This window comes from Populus trichocarpa, chromosome 6 (genome assembly GCF_000002775.5).
Source record: "Populus trichocarpa isolate Nisqually-1 chromosome 6, P.trichocarpa_v4.1, whole genome shotgun sequence".
Lineage (NCBI taxonomy): Eukaryota > Viridiplantae > Streptophyta > Magnoliopsida > Malpighiales > Salicaceae > Populus > Populus trichocarpa.
In genome coordinates, this window is record NC_037290.2 from 23974852 (window position 1) to 23997632 (window position 22781).

The following is a 22781-nucleotide window of genomic DNA, read 5'->3' on the forward strand; positions in this document are numbered from 1 at the left end:
CCTTGGGAAACGACAACGCCAGGAAGGATGACCAGGATCAACAAGTCAGCTTGTTGCAATGCATGGCAGGTTGAGTGTTTTTATGCGAAGCTACTTTGCAAGACAAGACGATCCTTCACTTCTTTGCATGACTTTCATGTAATGTGTAATCAGAAAGAACTTTCGCTTCAGCCAAAATTAAATAGCTCATTATGTGCGAGAAGGGAGAAAATCTCATTTACCAATGGTTTCATACAGCGATGGGTTGATAGATGAATAGGAAACATGTCAAAATGATGATGAAGCTAGGACCCTTCACTTTTAACCATAGTTATAAAACATGATCCAACACAACAAATCAACCTAGAACCCAGTTTTTTTTTTTTACACAAAAAAGATCAAAACATCATCATTTTGATTATTTAAAAAAAAATATATGTTGACTCTCCTGATTCATTACCGGGCCTTACCTGGTTGGATTTTAAGAGCGTGTTTGGCAGTATGATTGCAGGTGTTTTTCAAATAATTTTTCGTGCCAAAATGCATGCCAATGATTTTTTTTATTTTTTAAAAATCATTTTTAACATCAGCACATCAAAACCATCCAAAACGTACAAACCATATTAAATTTTAGCAAAAAAAAAAAAAATTCAAATTTTTTAGGAACACGGGTTGAACCGCGTTCCCAAACGCTTCCTAAAAATATGCTTTTGAAAGTCTTCATTAACATCTTGCAGAGCTATATGACTATATCAAAAGAAAGTGACCGGTGTAAAAACCGTGTTAAATTGTGTAAATTGACAACTTTACACATTCCTGGTCAATTTTAAAACAAATTTATCCTTTTAATCTCGGGTCTTGCTCCAGGTTGAATTTTAAAAATATGCTTTTAAAAGTCTTTCTTCATAAACCTCTTGTAGAGCTAAATGACTATATCAAGAGAGTGAACGGTGTAAAAACCGTGTTAAATTGTGTAAATTGACAGCTTTACACATTCCTGGTCAATTTTCTTTGTCAAAAGGAACAGAAAAGTGATCGAGATGACTTTTACCCCCTGATGTATTCTGAAATGACTGACGAATTGGAGCTTGTAAATTGACAAGTAAATAGCTCAGGAATTTACATATCCCAGAAGGTGCCGATCAAGTTCAAAGTGTCGTGAAAGAACTCTCTGCAAAGTAGATAGCCCAGGAATGAATAGAAATTCTTAGATATTCGATTCACATTGCACAAAATATATTCACAATGAGCAACATATGCAGCATCACTCGTAGTCAGTCCATGTATGATGTAAATTATTAGTAGGAGCAAGAAACTAATGTGATTTATCCATCTTATCATCAAGCATATGAGACTCATGCAACATGATATTTGAAATTAAATGCTTTATCCTAGGTTGGAAAAACCAAAGCATTCTACAAGAATTAACTAAATGTATTCTTTCACAAGGCTGGCTCAAGGTTAATGATAAAACCATATTGGTGTTATCAATTGCCTCTTCTGTTCACATAGATGAAAGGATGCTTGCCAATAGAATAGAAAATAATTCAACACAAAAGAAAACTAAGAAATTTATGTTGACAGGAATACCTTAGTTACAGGAGGATGAGAAGCTTTTGCTTCATAATCCCACTCTGGAAAGCGTGTAACCTCAGTTGCATTCTCAAACAAAATATACGTAGGAAGTTGGTCCATGCCACCTACATCAAGGCCACCCTTTCAGGACTAGCGTCCTCAAGAACAATTAAACAGAAGAATTGGAAAAATCACCTAGGATGGCTTATAACCATATTATTTACCACTTAGAGATATTCCAAATTTTTCTGCAGCATTTGGGAAGAGTCCAAGATCAACTATTCCAAATGATAAGTTCTTGTTCGAGTATCTGTTATAGGAACACAAGAGCATGAAACAGACATATGCACACATGCACACGCAATTGATAGATGACATGAGTGATAAAATGAAAAACAAAGGAAACTTCTCTTCTGCTCTCCAAATATCCAAGCAACAACGGTAACTGAATATGGGAAACTTACGTAATTGAGAGCTCTGGAAAGCACCGACTAGCATGTATGCAAGCAGAGGAGCACAAAGCACGGAATTCTACCTGCCAGAAGCAAGGTTTTCCCATAATCCAAAATGCAAGAATCAAAAAAATCACCAAAATCGCTACAGGAAAAATCATTGTTTTGCACAAGTCTTAAATAGGCAAGTTCAATATTTGTGAGAAATGATACATATTAATCTCCCTGGAAAGCTTTCTCAGCTTCATCTAAGGCAAGTTAACCTGTAGTGCAGCCAATAGAAAGTAAAGGAGAGAAAAAAGGTGAAAGTTGTAATCAAGGGATTGGCATTGGTGAACTGTCATGTTGGCAAGAACAAACATAAGCCAGAATGTCTTTAGTCATTAAAATTTGTAATTTATAACCGATTTCCACCTCCCTGATGTGGTTTTAATATCCACAGAAGAATATAGAGCTGCAGCTCATTCAACAAATTAGTCATCATGGATGAGATGAGATCCTGGATTGTTCTCCCTAAACTAGAACTGGTTCAAGGAGCATGTCTTTTAATGCTCAACGACTTCGATTCGTGAAATAATGCACACGTTCCAATGCTCAACATGTCATGAAAAGTGAGGTGCTAAACATTTGCATATATTGCCCTGAAGGAAGTCAACATACTGGACATTTTTTAAGATTAAAATTCTGAGAAAAGTGTGAGAACTAACCAACCAGAATCTTGATGTGTTCCCTTCTGTCAGCAAGGTCTCTAACTGCAGTGGTGTTAATTTACTCGACGTGCCTGGAAATCAAATCAGATAAAAGAAAAAAAAATAGAAAAGCAGTCTGAGATCCTAACATAGCAAGTCCTGTCTGTACTCCATGAAATGCATGGGATCAATGAGGGCAATCAAAATTCAGTCCATACCTAGTCCTTCAAAAGCAGGTGGTTGTGTTATAAGATATATCACTGCAAAATGAGTAAAGTACAAGAAAAGTTATTTTTTCACCGCAAAATCATTGAAGTCAATATCTACACATTTAGTTGTAAGATATTCAAATTTGGAATCCTTTTCTACCAAGATTGAATAAGTATCTTCATGGAAGAAGTAAACAAAAGCAATCAAGAGGGATATAATTTTAAGGTTTGTAGACAAAATTTACTTGGTAGGACTAGAAAGCCAAAAGCATGACATTTAAACATAAGAAAGTAAATCATATTACCAGGACAATATAATTCATAAACCCACATCTTCTAATTTCCAGTAAAACTCTCCTAACAGATGTCATAATATAGAAAAAGAAACAAACCTGAAAACACCACCATGTACCAGAGAGCCAAATGGTAATCCATTATCAAGGAAATGGCAACAAGAAAAATCTGAAAAAATAGCACGTAATTCAAGTCAGAACAGAATGAGAAAGTAACCCAGAGGAGAGGGATAAGAAACAAAGCAGACCATAACATAGTACAAGTCTACAGTGACTCAGCCTAAACCATGCCTTTTCCAAAGCTGGATATCAATATCATAATTTTATCATATCTGGTTGTATTCGACAGGATGCAACCCATATTCAGTCAAGTGCAGCTAAATTATAGGTACATTTTCATCAGATAGAGGGTCTACTCAGTCACAATTGCAGAATGGGGCGACAATTGCAATTCAGAAAAGGCATTATAGAACTAACCCAACAAAGACTTCGATATGCCAAGCATACATCGTTTACAATGACATCTATCAAAACAACTCTCAACTGGTTAACAACTGCGCAAATTCCCTTTGCACAATCAATGAAAACTCGACATTCCAACGACACAAGCGCAGTTAACAAGAGTGATTTCCCATATTGAATAAGCATGTACCATTGCAATCATGTTTGCTAATCAACAAAAAGAAACGTTAATTTCATAGCTTGAAGTTGGTAAAATTGCAGACTAAGAGGAGAGATAACCTTAGCGAAAAATAGCATATTGGAAATAAAAGCTTCCCATGTTTCATCTCTCACAATCTGTTGTTGCACAAAATTAAAAAACCTACAATTTAGGCAACCAAATCACAAGATCTTTTTACTTGATAAAAAATATTGATAATAATAAAAATGAGAAGTAATTTCATTCGATTACCTTATAGGTAGCTAACAAGGCAAACGCCAAAACCGCTTGAATCTCCTACACACACAAATAAATAAATAAATAAAAACAGTTAATTTCACTCAGCCAAAAGCTGCAATATAGTAAAAAATAAAAATTAATAGGAGTGGGATAGGGAGATGGTGTAGAGTACTCGATAAAAGAGGCGGTGAATGAGGTGAGGAGAGAGGAGAGAGGTGGCGGAGGTGCGAGTGATGAGGTAAGAGAAGAAAGTGAGGAAATGGAGGAGGTAATATGGCTCCGATAGCGGATTTGGATTCATCACTGCTCTTCGATTCTATTTCTTCTATCAGTAGATCAAAAGCTTTGTTGTCTCCCTTGTACTGTATTGTGACACAGAGGAAGGGTGCCTGTGATTGGATTTGATTGAAGATCGATGGAGAAGCAGAGGATTAATTGTTGTTGGCAGCACCACCTTCGCCTGCTATTGTGTTGTTAGAGAGTTGTGAAAATCCGGGTTAATTTTATTATTCTTCAATTTCGTTACATTTTATAAAATATAAATGCTTGTTTTTATTTTTTTAACTCTTTTATTTATATCTTGTTCCTTCCTTCACTGCAAAAACAAATTACATCAAAATTCATTTTTTCTTCTTTTTCATTTTTTTTCCTTTTCATTTCCCTTTTTCCTTTTCTTTTCATTTCAATTTCATTTTTTTCTCAATTAAATCTATATTTTTAATGGTTTTCTTGGTTGTTTTTTAATTGTTAAAATTAACCGGATCAAATCAAGTCAATCAATCAGTGTATTTTTTAATTTTAAATCTAAGTTAGATAAGAAGTAAAACTGGAAGATTTTTTATTCTATCAATTTCATCCTCAAACTTTTATTACTAGTTAATCAAGTTGCTTTAAAACAGATAAAATTGATTGAATTACATTGAAAAAACTCTTACTCGATTTAATTTTAAACTTGGGTTAGATAAAAAAATTGAATCATGAGGTATTTTTCTTTGTCAATTTTGTTTTCAATTTTTTTTAATAATCAGCCTGGTTATTTTTGAAGTAGCTAAGTCGACTGAATTACATTTAATTAATTTCCACACAATTTAATTTTATACATGAGCTAAATAAAAAATCAGGTTTATAAGTTTTAAGTTTGATCCATGGGTTAGAAGCATGTATTTTATGCTTTTTGTATAGTGCAGTGTGCGGTGTATCATATAAATAAACAAGCTCTTGATGATAATGCTATATAATTCTTTATAGTTCAAATATTTTTTTATCAAGTTTAATTTTTTGTATACAACCCGCAATTAAATAAGGCTTATAACCTAGTAATAAACTAAAGTAATGGCAGAAATAGGGATAATTTAATACTTTAATTATATAAGTTATTATTGGGTCATGTAAGAAAACTGTCAATTCTAATTTTTATAAAATATAGAATATATTATTTTTTTATAAAAGAAATTAGATAATTAGTTTAGGCTAATTTTATTTGGTGTACAATAAGTGGCAAGTTAATTTTTTAAAAATAACAACAATATAGGATATTAAGTTTTAAAATAATAAAGATTTAGGTTAGTAAGAGCTTTATTGCAAATAGGTTAACCATGCAATCTAAGCTTAATAATAGCAAATCTAATCTCTTACAAAATGCTTCATTCATCCAATTCAAATGTTTAATTGTTCTCAATTTTTAAGAAAAATACTATAAATTACATAATATATGATTTAATAATTTTATTAAAAAATGACCTAATTGAAAAATGATAAGGATCTAAATGACACATAATTCAACTAATACACTATTATAAAATTCTAGGAACCCTGACACGGATTGATGACCTTTTTCCCCCCAATATTAACGTAAATAAAAATATCCAATATCCGTCTTATATTAAAGTTTATAACATGGTATTTTAACTGGTTTAGGAAAAAACAATAAACAATAGATATATCATAAAAAATAATAATTAAATATTCAATATCGAATACCTGCCTCTAGATTCAATTTCTCTCCACTTTGGGTGTCTGAAAATATTTCTTTTGCCCACATGGCTAAATTGGCCCAACGTGAAACAGTAGACCTACTCCGCCCAAAGCCCATTTGAACTCAAAATCCATCCACTGAAGCCCAACTTCATCTATTCTTCCTCAAATTCGATTAAACATGAAGGTTAGGATGAAAAGGTAGAGGTGGCATCAGGCTGCTCCTATTCTAGAGTTGCAGCTTGCAAGCATAATTATAAAACCAATATAGATAAATGACCTGATTTCCAAGTTTAATACGTAAATCTGATTAATTCAAATAAAAACAATTTTATTTTAAAAAATTAAACCATGACTCACTTAATTTTTAACCGGGTTATGGGTTGAGTTATCAGGTCAACCAAGTTTAACCAGCTCAACTCTTTCTTGATTTAACACGAAACGCAACTTAAACCATGTCCTAAATCAACGGATTACTGGGTTGATTTTCCGTGATAGGCCGGGTTTAACGATCCTGCTTATAAGCAACTGAACAATTGCTTCAATTGAGCTGAAAATCAATTACAATAATCTAGAAAATGTGGTTCCTGGGTTGGTATATGGGCACCGTGCCTTTTCCTTCAATAAAACTGTGGCTCGCTAAAAGCGAAAAAGAAAAGCGCGTGGGCTTGAAATAGAAGCCTGTCGGGCTATCCCGGACCCACTCCCACAACATTTGACCGAACTTTTGGTTCTAAGGCTCTTGCCCTTATGCGAATACTCGTTCATGGCTTATGGAAAACATCATGGAAGAGCGGTTATAAGGAAAGGAAAAAAAAAAAAAAAAATTCAACTAGAAGGTACCATCATGAGATCAACTTCCCTCTTTCAATAATTCTTTACACTTATTATTTTTGGTTGTTAAGAGATTCATTTGACCTTAAATAACTTATATAAATTAGGCATGATTTATTAATATATATGAAATCTTATTTAATATTAATATTAAATTATTATCGTGCTTGATTAATGTTTCGAGATAAAAAAAACACAGATGTAGAAAAGATAAAATAGATTTAATTAAAAAGATATAAAATAAAATTTGGAATGTTTTTAAAACTGATATAACATAGGAACCATGTTCTCTTTTCATAAGTTTCCGTTTTGAATTTCTTCCTAGCTAATTATAAAAAATAAACCTTAATTTGAGATTATATTACTAATAATATATAATCGGGCTGCCTTAGATAAAAATGGTCCAAACCCATATAGAACTATTGGCTCTTGAGGAGAGGGAGAATTGAGGTTGCTTCCATGGATAAAAAGGTTTGTGAATTAGCTTAGCGTACAACATTTTATGACTTCGATCACTTGTATTTCAAAATACTCTCGGAAAAGTCAAGTCAGCATGCCAGAAAAAAAGGAAAAAACCCTTTGGTTTGCAAAGGGATAAGGTTAATTTCCACAAGTAATGATTTTATTATGTGAAATGTTAATATCATAATTATTACTTGTGGGATTTTGTAAATAATTCTATTTCCTTTCCACCTTTTTTTTTCATGCCGTAAAGAGAGAAACTCTACAGGAAACCATCAGGACTCCTTCTTCAGGTCCTAGATTTGTTTTTAATTAATTTCCCTAAGTTCTTGATATATATGTAATGAAATTATTATTTAAAAGTAAAAGATATACCAATTGCTCTATAATCTCCATGGCCACAAGCACGTAACAATTCTCTCTGCTAAAAAAAGTACGAAACAATTTAATTTATTTTCTCACGAGGAATATGAATTTGTGGCGGGTGTTATTGAAATTTAGAGCCTGTTTGACAACGCGTTAGCGTTTGTGTTTTTTCAAAAACACACTAAATGATCGTTTGGTTACAAATAGTTAAAAAATCAAAAAACATGGGTCCCACCCCTTATATGCGGCAGGACCACGATTTGTTGGAAGCAGTAAAATACTGCTTTTATCTGCTTCTTCTGCATTCGTCTCCTGCTCTTGCTTGCGTTCTTCTCCTGTGGAGAGTTCCTCCACTGTTCACGTGAACAGTGGAGATCGGACCCGGTTCAAAGCTATAAAAATACATTGAACTAGGTCCGATCCAGTAAAAAAAAATTATTTTTAATTGTGTTTTATTTGAAAAATTAGTGTTTCACATTATTCAATAACACTATATAAATTAGAAGGAGATCGCTTGATGATGTGATATTTGTAGAATTTAATCGCAATCCCAATTTTATTTCTGATAATATTTTACCTGATGTTGTTGCGTACTAACGAAACCAATGCAACTGTAGTCCTTGTCGGATGTATTTCATACGTGATGGAATTGTAGATAGTTTAATAGAACAATAAAAAATATTTTATATTAAGTATTATTCATTTCATAATGTAATAGCAGTAGTTAAATATATAATATGTAAATTAAAAACTATATATATATATATATTTAAAATTATTTTATAACCTGAATTTGAAAAGTATTATTAACCAAACACATTAAACTACCTTTTGTTCGACATCAATTTCAACCACAGTTTTAACTAAACATCTATTTTTTCAAACCAACCTCAACTAAAAGTACTTTTTATAAAATAATGTTTTTCAAATCACAACCACAACAGTTACCACAATACCAAACACACTTTTAATTAGCCTATTATTCCCTTTTCTTCTTTCTTACGTGATAAAGAGAGAAATCCTACAAGAAACCATCATTCTTTTTTCTGGGTATTGCAGATAGAAAAATTAGATTCTCTAAGTTTAATTATTGTTAATTATTACTTGGTATTAGGGAAAGTGACGTATTGATAAAGATTGTGGCCTAATAGTGGTGCTTATCGAGCTGCCATGGCACTTTACTTCGAAACTTTAGAAAGGTGGGAATTTGCGATTAATAATGCAAGTGATCACACAACTTTTCTCAGATTTTCACCTTTACCTAGGCTCTCTCCATTCCATGATTATCCACCACAACTGTGCCTATGGAGGCTTGACAGATTTCAAATAAATGTTCGTTGCTTGCACAACAAATTAGGTCCGTAATCCCCCCCCCCCTCCCCTTTTCTTCATCTTTTCATTAATTTGTTGTTTTTCTAAACTGCTATTTCAAATTAAGAAGGTTTTGTTCTGATTTTATCTCTAGGTAAAACATTTTATTATAAGATTAATGGGAGAGCAACTCCATCGGACGTACAATTGTAAAGTAATGAGCTAGATGTATAGCTAGTTTTAAACTTAGCGAGCCTATTAGCTAGCTCCAGCTTCAAAAAATAATAATTAATTAATTAGAAAGATTATATACAACTGTAGATGATCCAAACTAGCTACTGAATACCTTGATTATTTATCATAGCCAACTTATAGTTTTGAATAAAGTCCAACTAAACCAAGCATCTCCCTAGATAAGCCACTCTATATAACATGGTGCGGGCGCATGTGTTTGTATATATTATATTGATTAAATATAAAGGAAATTAAAAATATAGTAATTCAACAACCACAATTCGGACTAGATTAAATTAATTTCTTACATGCTTCATGAAAATGGAGCTTGGAAGGATCGATCTTAGCAGTCACAAGGGACTGAATAATATATATAGGAAGATTTGAATTTTAACTTCATGCTACTTTATTCTTCTTAATCTTTTCTTTATATATATATATATATATATAGACACTCACATGCACGTCGTTGCATGAAGTGATCTTCCAATTAATTAAAGCTTAAATAAATGCTTTCCTAATCAAAATAGATTGCATTTGGTTAATGTTTCGTAGCAAGAGGGATAAGCAGGAAAAAAAAACATATTTAATTGGATTAATAAAGACATATATGAACATAAAACAAATATGTTTTAGAGTAAATTTAGAGTAAATTTCTATAAAGCAAAAACCATAATAAATATATCCTTTTTGTTTTCAATTCTTTTGTCTTGAAATATTAATTAAACACTAATGTATATATTAGGTTTCAAAAAACATGATTGGAGGAATGGAGTTTTATCATTCAAATAATTATGATTAGGCATGCTTAAATTATCCTAGTGAAAATCAAATTACGAAGACCCAGCCCTTCCCACGTGACAGGTGACAAGAAGGAAGCAACACACGTGTATTACCCTCAACTCACGTGACCGTCCGGCACGTGCAATCACGTTACCGTAAAACTATTAAAAGAACCTTGCATGGGCATGGTCGAAGCATCCATCAAAACAAAGGGAAGATACCGCGGATGACCGACACGTGTCATTGACCACCGTCAGTTTTGGCTTTTGAGTTTTGACAGGAGCCAAGCACTCACATGGTTCCTGACACCTCCCTCTACCTCTATCACGTGCATGTTGGACCCAATACATGCAATAAATACTTATAAAATACAGCAATATAATGAAAGTAAATGAGAAAAAATAAAAATAAAAATAAAAATAAAAATAAAAAACTCTGATACATGAAACCCTCCACGCCAAGCAACGGCCCTGGTTCTCTCTCTCTTTTTCAGGCTTTCCTTTAAATCCAAGCATAAAAAAGTAAAAATATAAATATAAAAAGAAAAATATTTCAACATATATATAGCATTAAATAGGAGCTCTAAACCTTATCCATAGTTAGAAGCAGCTCCTGTTGGGATTGGTGACATCCACTATTATCTTGCCCACACTCCTCGATGTTTGCCACGTGGTACAGAAGCAGCCTTCATCAGTGTGTTTTGCTTTCACCTTTTTTTATTTCAAAATTATTTTGGAAAATATTTTTATTAATGAGGTTATAATATTTCAAAGTCCAAATGAATAATTACAAAAGTTTCTACTTGAAGGCTCTACATACCTCCCTAATGGGGATAACCCTAGAGATGGGAGCAGTTAATGGTTTGAAAAACGACATATTAGGCTCCAGTCGCGTCATATCTGCTGTTAATCAAAGATATGTCTTTTCTTTTTATTAATTAACGAAATTTTCTTTAAAACAATTCCAAGAACTTGAAACAATTTCTTCTTTAAAAAAAAGTAGGAATATTTAATATATCACTAATATATTAAGTGATAAACATGAAAATCCATGTAATTTTCTGAGGAAGAAAAGGGGGCCAAATTACGTTAGAAAAAATCTTACATGATCTACCCATAACGACGGGTCTCAATTTTACCCTTTTTCTGTTCTAGAAACTTTCTAATAAATAGCAACGTTTTTCGTTATGTTTAGACAACAAAGAAACAAATTAAGAACGTGTGCAAAATGAAATTACAACGTTAATAATGCAAGCCCATGTCTATTAACTATAGACTCGTTCGTATACTTGTTATTGGGTACTTATAAATGTGATTATGATTATTTTTTAAAATAATATTTTTAAAAAATATATTAAAATAATATATATTTTTTATTTTTTAATATCAATATATTAAAATGATTAAAAAATAATAATAAAAAATTAATTTAAAATAAAATAAAAATAATTTTCTTTTAAAATAGCCCGAGTGCTTGAAAACCGATTTGGCAAGGGTTTCTAAAGAGGGATACACGTTGGGAGATCATGACCGCCCATCCTCAACAAGTTTAGCTGTAATCACTGTGCTTAGAAACGGGGTTTGAATTAAAAATGATAAACTTGGAGGCTGCTGCTCAAGCTTAAGCGACAAACCTGCTGATTGGTTCTTAAGCGGTGGAATTTCAAACACTTGATTAATGACCGTATGGTACTGAATTTTCACCTATTTTTTAGTTGTTTTAAAAATTTGTTTATCTTGTCACAAATATTAAATTAATAATTTTTTTTATGTTTTTTAAATAATTTTAATGAGTTGATGTAAAAATAAAAAATAAAATTTAGTGAATTTTCAAGTGAAAAGTATTTTTAAAAAGCATCATGCATCACAACACCAAACATATACCGAGACATTGTTTGGAATTGCATTCCAAATAACGTTTTATGAAAATTTTAATTTTTTTATTTAAAATTAATTTTTTACGTTTTTGAATCGCTTTCATGTGCTGAAAAAAAAAATATTTTGATATATTTCAAAGTAAAAAATACTTTAAAAAACAACAATTATCACACTCTCGAACACCAAATAACTCTAATTGTAATTATTTAATTTCTTAACCACCAGTTTACACCCTCTATCTTTTTAATACTTTACAGTGATACCCTTTGAAGTGTTTGACATAATTGTCGGAGGGAGTGCCATGGCAGTAGCTAGCTGGTATTCTAAGCAACGGTGCATGATGATTCATTGCGGTATGCCTTGTGATAAGTGTTGTACTAGTAGCGTACCACTACTTGATCATCATCCCTATGCACGTGCGGTTGATATCAGCATCATCATCTTACGTGGGCCATGCAATGGCTAAGATTGACTTTTTCTCTCACCACAAAATCAATAAATCAATTTATATATGCTTTTTTTTATTTATTTTAAAATTCAATCATGAGTATTTCTTGTTCGAAAATGCAAACATGCATTGGGATTTTACATGCATGATTATTTGTCTGAATTTCTAAAAATAATTTATTCATAAATATTCAATAATCCTCAAAATCAATCTTTAAATATTATATAAAGCTAAAATAATTAATAATCGTTGATAAGCTGTACGGTAATGAATTTGTTTATAAACTTTGTATGCTTTGAATAGGGTTTAATTTGCAAAATTAAAAGGGAGACAACTGGTAAATTAACTAGAAATAAAGGTATCAAAAAGCAAAAGGACACTAAAGTAAATTCATGGAAGATTTTCCTCTAACTAAATTAAAGTCCTTTTCTTTATAATTTTTTATTACCACTTATTTTTCACTTTTTCCTCCCCTCCTCCGCAACCAAAATCTTTGATTTTGTCCTCGTCAAAATCCTCAGTCCTCCATTTTAGCTGTCCCCTTCAAACGCAAATAAACCCCCTCTCTCTCATCAAAAACCACCACAACAACAACTCTCTCTGTCTCTCTACACAACACAAATTAACGTTTCCATTTCCCTTGCACAACCACAACACTCTAGCTCTTAACCTTAATTCCTGACCCTCTTTAATCTGTCTTAAACGACAAAGGAAGAGCCAGAATATTAGACCATGGAAGCACCGGAATTGTATGGGACAACTGGGTTTTGCAGCTCACAATTCACAAGTAATGAAAAACACCACTCTCTGGACTCTAATAAGTCCATTGGTGGTGGTGACCATTTCATTGTTGAAGACCTTTTGGACTTCTCCAATGAAGATGAGGATGCCATGGTAACTGACCCTAGTAATAACAATATCGTCACTCCCACCACCAACTCCACGGACTCTTCCACTGTGACTTTCGTTGATAGCTGCAATTCCTCCTCTTTCTCGGGCTGTGAGCCTTCTGGCTTTAACGGCGATATTGGGTCCCACTACACCAATAATTTCTCTCATCATGACGTTCATCTTGGCAGCGAGCTTTGCGTGCCGGTAATTCCTTACTTTCATGCATGACGACATTGACTCTCCTTTTTTCTTCTTCCCTTTTGTTTTATTGAAGGAATTGTGCAAGAGGAGGGTAAAAGAATCCCATTAATTTGCTAATTATGGTTTCTATTCTTATGTTCAGTATGATGATTTGGCGGAGCTAGAATGGCTGTCGAATTTTGTGGAGGAATCCTTTTCCAGCGAAGACTTGCAAAGGCTTCAGCTTATTTCCGGCATGAAAGCTCGGCCTGACGAATCATCCGAGACTCGACACTTCCAAAGTGATGACAATAACAATGGCAATGTCTCCAATATTTGTAACAACAACACAATGTTCAATCCTGAAATGGCAGTCCCGGCTAAGGCTCGGAGCAAACGGTCTCGGGCAGCACCAGGCAATTGGGCCTCACGGCTTCTCGTACTCTCGCGTACGACTTCATCATCCGAGCCTGAGATTATTCCTGGCTCGACCCAACATCCCAATTCTGGGAAAAAGACAATTAAGGGTGCGGTGGGGCTGAAGAAAAGAGACGGTGATGTTGAAGGTGGTGACGGTCGCAAGTGCCTGCATTGTGCGACGGATAAGACGCCGCAGTGGCGGACTGGACCCATGGGGCCTAAGACGCTTTGCAATGCGTGTGGTGTAAGGTACAAATCGGGGCGGCTTGTACCTGAGTACCGGCCAGCAGCTAGCCCAACGTTTATGCTTACGAAACACTCAAATTCGCACCGTAAGGTGCTTGAGCTAAGGCGACAGAAGGAGATGGTAAGGGCTCAGCAGCAACACCAGCACCACCAATATCTTCATCACCATCAGAATATGGTGTTTGATGTATCCAACGGTGGTGACGATTACTTGATTCACCAACATGTGGGACCCGATTTTAGGCGGATGATCTAGCAGTAGGGGCGCAGTTTATGATCAGGTGGGGTCTTGAGAGTTTAATTAGTGGCGAAATTCATTAGTGAATTTCGTTATTTTTTTTCTTATTTGGTAGGGGCTAATTTTCCCTAACTCTTTTTTTTTTCCCTTCAATTTCTTTAGTTAATTATATTTTGTTGAGTTTTTCCTTTTCTTTGCTAAAATTGACAAAACTCTTTGGAAACTCAATTTTTCCATAATTCAAGTAATTTCTTTTTTAATTAAACTCGATCGTTACTTAGATTTTTCCTTTTTATCCAACGTTATAATTTCAATTCATCATAAGAGAATTTCCTGCTATAATTTTTAATTATCCAATTCTTATTCCATCTAAAAAACCCCTTTTTTTCTCAACCATCCCCTTTTTATTTTTTTTTTAAAAATTAGAAGTCCTGGACTCGAATTTTCCTTCCATGTGAAAAAATTAAAAAAAGAAGAAGAGATTACCACTATAAGGTATTCAATTTGGTCATTAATGTGTTCTTGCTTTGACTTGCTCCTTACAATTGATAATTAATCACCACACTTACACTAAGTCAGGACAGAATAATTAACCTTTAGCCCTCCAAAAGAAGAAGAAGAAAGAGTGGGTATGTAAAAGCAAACAATCAAAGAATGGAGTGTTCGTAAATTCAAATGTTTTTTTTTTTTTTTGGAATTAATTATTCAAGATATGGACACCCATAAATGGTGCCACATTGCGTGGTGAACGTGAACATCCTTAATTGTTCCCTTAAAGAAAGGTAAATCAGGTTGTTACAATGGCATGTCATATGAAACAATTGATCGTCTTCTCTCGAACAATTTTTCTGAGATTATGACCTCCTTGACATGGATGTTCTCTTTGTTGGTAATGTGTCGTTTAGGAGCTTGCTAGCTAGCTAGCTATAGCTACCTCATTTTTTCAACCCTTTAATGCAAGAAATTCTTGAACAAGCACATCTTTTGACATCTCCTTCCTCCATGGGGCAAGTGAGCATGCCAAAGACAAGAGAGATGTTGACCCTCGGAAAGGCTCCTCCTCTCTGCTGCTCAACCTGGCGTGACATTTCATGTTTTACGATACAAGGGCAACCACCATTAAAGAAACTCGTGCCTAGATGTTTCAACGATGTATGTGCAACTTTATCATATGAACCAGTCGAATAAAGAGTGGAGATGTGGGGCGAGGTAAGGTAAGGTTTGCGATTGAAGCTGAATGGGCTAAAGAAACTCAAATTTGTGTGCTATTTAAGAAAACTTGCAAACCATGTGACAACTCGAGTTATCATTTGACCTTTTCACTTTTGATTGACATCTTAACATCTCTCTGGGTGGTAGGTCTCCAACCTAGCCTTTTTACTTTGAACACAATATATATTAATGTAGTGCTCCTTTTTTATTAATTACACTATTTTATATATATATATTTCCACGATATATATATAAAAGAATGAGTCTCTTAAAAAAAAGAGCGAATTAATCAAGAGAAATATGCATGTATGCAAGCATGAATAATATAGAGTATGTGCAATCTTGGGATGAAATCAAGTAAAATTCGTCAAGTGACTATTTGTGATGGTTGTGAGAATTATCGGTAACTGATTTAAGATAGGACCTCAGTTACGAGGATAAAGAGTTAATTCACGGATCATAATGCTAACTTGAATTAACTATTTTTAATAAAATAATATTTTTTGTTTTTAAAATAAGTCTCTTGATGTTGACATGATTTATAATTCAACGGGGTTTAATCAATTTAACTGGGTTTAATTTATTGAGTTAATATCTAGTATAATTTAACTAAAAAAATCCAGTTCTAGTCTGGTTTTGAATCTCATATTTCTTGTGTTAAACCGTTATATATGTCCTAGCAATATTATTACTATCAATATATTGAACATGAATTTCAGTGAAAAATCTAGCTCGGTATAGCCAGTGGGTTGGGGATTAGCCAATTCCAGAGAATGTTAGAAAGCAAGGCAGATTCGTTAACAGATTTTTCACACCGTTTTTGGAAACTTGAAATCCAGTTGGCGATTTATTAATATTTTTTTGCATGAGTTTCCACAACTTAGAACTTCGAGAAAATTAAAACCACCAGTACGCACCTTTCAGGACCCATTCATTTAGCAGCGTCATCAAAAACCTCATTTTCTAGCACTATGAAATTTTGTTTGACTTTTATAATCCTAGCTAGAAGAAGCTAACTTTATTACATCTTCTTTGAAGGTGAGCCCGCCATGGTTTGCCCCCACATCCAGAGTTTGAACTGTGTCTCTAATGGATCACTGGATTATCCTGAACGTGCAAGCGACTAACTTGTTTGATATTAGCTGGGTCAGATTTGGGTTATGGAGGAAAAAGGGATTCTTATTCCAAGAAGGAAAAAAAAATTCAAACTCATAATTTTTTTCTGAGAATTCCTCGAGTTTTCTGTATGCTTTGGTGCAGGATGCTATTCACAAGAACAAATATTGTACATGTGAATGAAGATTGTGATGCAAAGAATAAAGCTACATATGATGCCAAGAAATACAGAGAAAAAGAGTATAAATTAAGGGGTTAGTGAAATTAATTACTTGATGAGGCTCCAGTATTATATGCACGATCCTAGGCAGCACTGATCCATAGAGCTGTTGCTAAGATGATATGTTGTCTTCGATCAGATAACTATTAGTAAAATTAATTATTTCACCACGGCGCTAGCTACCATTTCCACTTTAGTTTACTTCTTTTAATGAACAATTTGTCTTGTTTTCCAAAGAACGAAATTAAAATTGGGAAAAGACTAATATATTACTGTTTCAAGGGAAGCAATGTTTGCGGTGCTCACATGCTGTAGTCAGTAGTTTATGATGCCTTCACAAATCCAAACACACAGAGACCACTCTGTGCATCCTCACAGCCGGTGTTATTCTAAAAGCTGCCAAATTATATGTATAAATTACCATCTTTATTGGGTTGCCTTGCAATACAAGGTTATCAGATTGTTGTAAGAGGAAGCCTTGACTATTAAAGCTTGGAATTTTATTTGATTACATATATAGAAACTTAACGGATCATATCAAGTACAATTTACATGCGTTTATCAGTACCCAGTACTGCTATGCTCGTCTTCCATTGGAGTAAATTGATGGTCCAAGGCTCAACACATAAAGCTTTGTAATGCTTATATACTTCGCTGCAGGGACAGCCTATTTCATGGTGTTTTAATATGAGATGTTCCCTTACAGAAAGCACGTGCACTTTGCAGAGGAGGGTGATTCATGGATAACAAATGCATGATTATTTAGCAGGTGGAGCAGGTTTAGTAATGTTTTTAATGAATAAACGCCGTTCATCACAGGTAATCTTGTTGTTTAATAATAAGAATGAAGTTGTATTTTAGTCAAGGCTTCTGAGCATTCTCATGTGAGGATGCTGATTCTTATTCCTTCCGGGTGAGAGAAAAGAAATGATTATACTGTAAAAAGTCTGTCATAGCAGAGTATTGCTGAAAAATTTCTAATTTACGTTCTTGAATATATTATTTAGTCGCCATTAATGTAACGATGCTATTAAATTTGAATAAAGAACCAAAAATCCACAAATGATTCTGATGTGGGATAAAACTTCTCTTAAGATAGTTTTTTTTTATGAGACTAAAGCTGTGTTTGGTTAATATTGTTGGATAAAAATGTGTTTGGTTTGAGAGAGAAAGGTAGTGTTTGAGATTATGATAGCTTTTATTTTTGGATGTTTTTTAAAAATACGTTTTCATAAAAATATATATTAAATTGATGTTTTTTTAGTGTTTTTTAATAATTTTAATGTGTTTATATTAAAAATTAAAAAAAAGATATTTTATTGTATTTACAAATAAAAAGCACTTTTAAAAAACACCTTGGACTACAATACCAATCACAATTTGTTTTTTTTAAGTGAATTTATATGTTTTCAAAATAAAAATAATAGGTACAAGGAAAACGCTATCTAAAAACTTATCATTCAATAGGGTAATAATGCGGGAAGAAACCCATTTAATACCTGAGCTAAGACTCCAATTATTCTCTTAAAAGAAGTAGAGAAGATTGATTTATTAGCTAGCTAGATGTGTTTGATAAGTACTATGTCAATGAAAAAAATAAGTTTGAAATGTCTTCGAAGTTACTCAATGGAATGAAAAGCATCTTCACACTCTTAAATGACAATCAAGAAAGGTTCCACATCAGAACCTTTGAATAGATGGGCTACCATGCATGGGGGTTGTTTTCATGTTCATTGTTAAAGGGTCTGTCTCCTTTGTATAACAATTTCTGACAATGACTTGGCATGCCTTTTAACATGATATAGTATTCCTCAGTTGCCCTAACATGTGAATCAACAACTCACCAATTTGTGCAAACATCACGTATCCTTAGTGGTTTTCATCATTTGTGCTCATCAAGTCATAGCAGAATTCATTCGTGAAGGAATAACCATGCTTGAATGAAGATTATTCAGATATATATGGAGTTTCCTCATATGAGAGGTAGAAACTCTGGAGAGATAAATAGTCCTCACTATGTATGCGAATGAATTTGGAAATTTAGTTCTATGCTATGATGAAAAAGTTTGGAGAACAATCTCTCATATGGGAAGGTTATGCAGCACGCATAAAAGTATGGTTCTGTAGCATGCATGTGAGAGTGAACAGGAAAGGAAAGAGCAGATACAAAGGACTTCGTGAGGAAGAGAAAGGTCCAGCTAAAGCTCCACATGCAAGTGTCTTAATATCAGGGAGACATAAGCAGCAGGGCCAAGGCTATTTTCAAAGAAATGGGAGACATTAGGACAATATCTCATCAACCTCCCCACTTTCTCACGTGCATTTCACGTTGCTTAATATATTGATAAGGATAGGGGATCTCTGAGAACTTGGTAGTATTGCTAGTGACATACTCACCTAAGTAACTGTCTGGTTTTCAGATTATTCATGCATGTATGGGCATGGGTTTCCCTTCGCCATGATAGCTAGAACAAGTACAATAACAGGTTGGAAATTGCAAGTCGGAACTCAGTAAGGTCATGCAATTTGCCGTCAAATAGAGAGGAGAGTATATATATATAAAAGAGCGCATGAAACAGATCGCAATTTAAATGGTCAATACTAGAAATGCTCATGAAAAAACGATCAACAATTCGGAAGTGAGCAAATTACAACACGAGTAAATGGCAAGATAAGTTTATTCCTTAAATATAACAACCGTATCAAATTAGCCTTCAATCCATGAGAAGAGATATGAAATCCAACAAAAATTTCAAAATCTTGCACCTATGACCCCTTCAGATTGAGTGTTTAGACATTGAAAAGGAAATAGCCAGAAGAAGCAATGACTTCAATCCATCAGCTATTATCTTCTTGCAATTCATATCCTTATCGAGGCACGCTGAGACCTAGTTCTGAATAAAATGGCAAAGCAAACCTATTAGCATTAGCAAGCACTGGCAAACATATTAATTAAAGAGTTGGTGAGTTGAACAACCTCATGGAATTCATTCAACATACAACAATTAACAAAGAAACATTCTATAATGCAGTCATTCATCATAATAAACATGGAAAGAGTGAGGTAGTTGCATTCCATAGGACAGGACAATTCACACCTGTGCAACATTATAATATCCTTCGTTGACTGAGACTTTTTAGAAAATGGGAAGAATAGCATACCTAAATAGTAAACATATAATTAACAATGAGCTAAAAGAAATAGTAATTACCAGAGAGACACGTGGACTGAACAGTCGAACAAATCCATTTGAGCTAAGAATGCACATGGGTTGGAAATTTTGAATTTCAAGTGTAATATTATCAACCTCAAGGCTCAGTGGTGGTGCTGATTATTTTAACAAAAAACACTTAAAATTTAAACCTTCACTGAAATACTTGAAATAGCATATGAAGAGAGAGCTAGATAAAGCTTCAATACGCTGTATTCTCCAAATTAAAAATAAAATGCCAATATTTCTATTTTACAGAAATGTAAAGCTTCTTATAGTGACAACTGGTAATACAATCTTGGAACACTTATAGCTCAAAATCTAGGTACCACACCTATGGTTTGTTTTGACCCTAATATAAGTTACTGGTTCTTTGTGCCTCTGCCACTAATCATGGAGACTCGCGATCATTTCATAGTTTCTAAGGAAAGTTAAACTACAAAAATATTAATCCTATCTAAAATCATTGAGAGAAAAAAATGACAGGAAATTATCTCAGAAAAGAAGCACAATCTGTCAACCTTTTTGGCCTTGACATTCCAAATGGCTATTTACTTTCATGTTTCACCAAGAAAAATTTAATCTTTTCACAAGGAAAAAAATGACAGGAAAGTACACTATAGAATGCTTTCAGGCTACACCCTTGGGGAATTTTTTTAGGGGACAAAAGAGGAAATATAATTCATGGGAAGCATAAATAGACACAGCAAGGAGGATATAAGACATTGTCCTCAAGAAGAAAGAAAAAGTAGAAAAGGGAATTGGAATTGCAATCTTATTCGCACCAACAACAGCAGGGATGCTTTGCTCCACAGGGAGGTTAAAGAAACAACCCTATCCCACAACAAATGCCTCGTACTGTTGGTGAACTTGCTTATATTGTTGTGCCTAATGAAAACCTCTAACACCACAACATCACAAGCATAAAAAATCTACACTGTCCGAGGACTTTACATATACAACACAGAAAGAAAGGGGAGTTACAAGGACATGGAAAAATGATACTTACAAAATGTATCACGTATATATGTTGGGAAATTTCTTTGCTATGACAAAAAAAATTTGATCTTCAATTTTTCATGAGATCAGCAAGAGGTAACATTTACTGCATGAAATTGGAAACCTCAATTCAAAAAAAAAAAAAACGTCCACAAAATGTACTCGGTTGATGAGCTACAAACAACCAATTGTGCAGAGTTACCAGTTGACGCACTAGAGAAATAGCATTTATTGAGTTTTTCGCTTTGGAATGGTATGGTTAATAACAAAATCCAGAAGCCAAATAACATTTTAAAAGAAATGAAAATAAGATAAAACAAACAAACAAACAAAACCAGGCAACCCTATTCAAAATAGAGACATGAACTAATTGTAGAGTAAAAAAGTTGCTTACAGAAACTAAAACTAAAACATTCGGAGAATATCAAACTCCAGGGTTCGCACTGCAGAGCATACCCTGAGACAACGACCGCGAGCTCCTTGAATCAATGCTGAGGCATGACGTGAGCCTAGCTGAAGAGACAGCCGAGTGAAATGGAAGCAGAGATTGAATAGCACCCAATTGAGGAACTGGCCTGAAATTCAAAACCCAGCTGTCACAATTTAAGAAATTTTCAAATTTATAGAGAGCCCATTTCAGAAAATAACCTAAATTGCAATCCCCAACATTCAGTTTAAAATCTTGCTGATTTAAAGAAAATCCATTTGAGAAAAAGACCTAAATTGCAAGGCACAATAGTCAAGATTTGAACTTCTTGAACAAAATTGAAAAGGTGTTTTTAAAGGGATTGCTTACCTTGAAAATGTGAGAGAAGGGCGCGCAGGGAGAAGAGAAGGTGTGGATTTGGGTTGAAGGGTGGGTTTGTTGGTGGTGGATTTGAGAAGAGAGAAAGTTGGTTTTGAGAGAGACCTGTAGCGAGACGCCATTTTTTAGAAGACAAGAAATGTTGTGAGTACTTGGGTTTAGGGTTTTTGGAAATTCAATAGGGATTTCAGTTTTGGGGTTTAAAGTGGGGTTTTAGTTTTCTTTTTCAGTCTCTTTGTGTCTGAGGAGCGAGAACCATGTCGTTTCACATATTTAGCATTCACAAGAAAATATTGTGATTTTTCTAAGGAAAATAATGATTTTTTTTTATGACCAGGTGTTATTGGGTCACCAATCACTCAATATTTTTTTGCCACAAATCATTTATATCCAAATTAATGCATTTTATTGAAAAAAATATTGTGATTTTAGAGTAATCTGAAATTGCCATTTATTCTCAAAATTAAAAAAAATAGAAAACAAAAAAAAAATCTTGTTAATGCAACAACAAATACTAGATCTAGATACTTAACTTGCAATTCGTCACAGGTTATATATTTTTTTTAAAAAACTTATACACAAGTTTTTTTAATATGTGTTTATAGTTAGAAAATCTTTAAGTGAAAATAAAAATTTTTATACAAATATATAGTCAAATAAATCGAGAACTATATATGTTAATAAATAAAAAAACATAAATGATAACTAAAAATAAAAATAGAAAAATTGAGAAACAGATGTAGATCAAGATATTTAATCTTGCAAATCAGAATATTTATCCAGTTATGTTTGCTAAATTTATTTATTAAAATAATATTTTTTATTCAAGCAAATGATGATAGAAATAGAGACAAG

General features: G+C 33.5%; 3 protein-coding genes across 4 annotated transcripts; 1 reads left to right on the forward strand and 2 right to left on the reverse strand.

Moving 5' to 3' along the window:
- Positions 1 to 847: 847 nt before the first annotated feature.
- Positions 848 to 4610, reverse strand: LOC7462296 (uncharacterized). The gene is made up of 10 exons (XM_002309503.4): positions 4271 to 4610; positions 4111 to 4155; positions 3939 to 3995; positions 3297 to 3366; positions 2914 to 2955; positions 2714 to 2787; positions 2019 to 2089; positions 1779 to 1864; positions 1570 to 1679; positions 848 to 1150 (listed from the first exon to the last, which is right to left on the reverse strand). Exons 1-10 carry the CDS (start codon positions 4397 to 4399, stop codon positions 1091 to 1093), a joined length of 744 nt encoding a protein of 247 aa, XP_002309539.1. The 5' UTR covers positions 4400 to 4610; the 3' UTR covers positions 848 to 1090.
- Positions 4611 to 12862: 8252 nt separating this feature from the next.
- On the forward strand, positions 12863 to 14590 carry LOC7462297 (GATA transcription factor 12). Its single transcript, XM_024604780.2, has 2 exons — positions 12863 to 13482; positions 13622 to 14590. Exons 1-2 carry the CDS (start codon positions 13120 to 13122, stop codon positions 14378 to 14380), a joined length of 1122 nt encoding a protein of 373 aa, XP_024460548.1. The 5' UTR covers positions 12863 to 13119; the 3' UTR covers positions 14381 to 14590.
- A 4906-nt stretch (positions 14591 to 19496) lies between these two features.
- On the reverse strand, positions 19497 to 22174 carry LOC7470739 (protein NONRESPONDING TO OXYLIPINS 2, mitochondrial). Of its 2 annotated transcripts, none has more exons than XM_002309504.4 (3): positions 21918 to 22174; positions 21516 to 21696; positions 19497 to 19804 (listed from the first exon to the last, which is right to left on the reverse strand). In XM_002309504.4, the coding sequence occupies exons 1-2, from the start codon at positions 22046 to 22048 to the stop codon at positions 21546 to 21548; spliced, it is 282 nt and encodes a 93-aa protein (XP_002309540.1). In that variant the 5' UTR covers positions 22049 to 22174; the 3' UTR covers positions 19497 to 19804; positions 21516 to 21545. The 2 variants fall into 2 exon arrangements, with proteins under 2 accessions (XP_002309540.1, XP_006382046.1); XM_006381984.3 differs by having other exon boundaries at positions 21578 to 21696; positions 21918 to 22173.
- Positions 22175 to 22781: the final 607 nt, after the last annotated feature.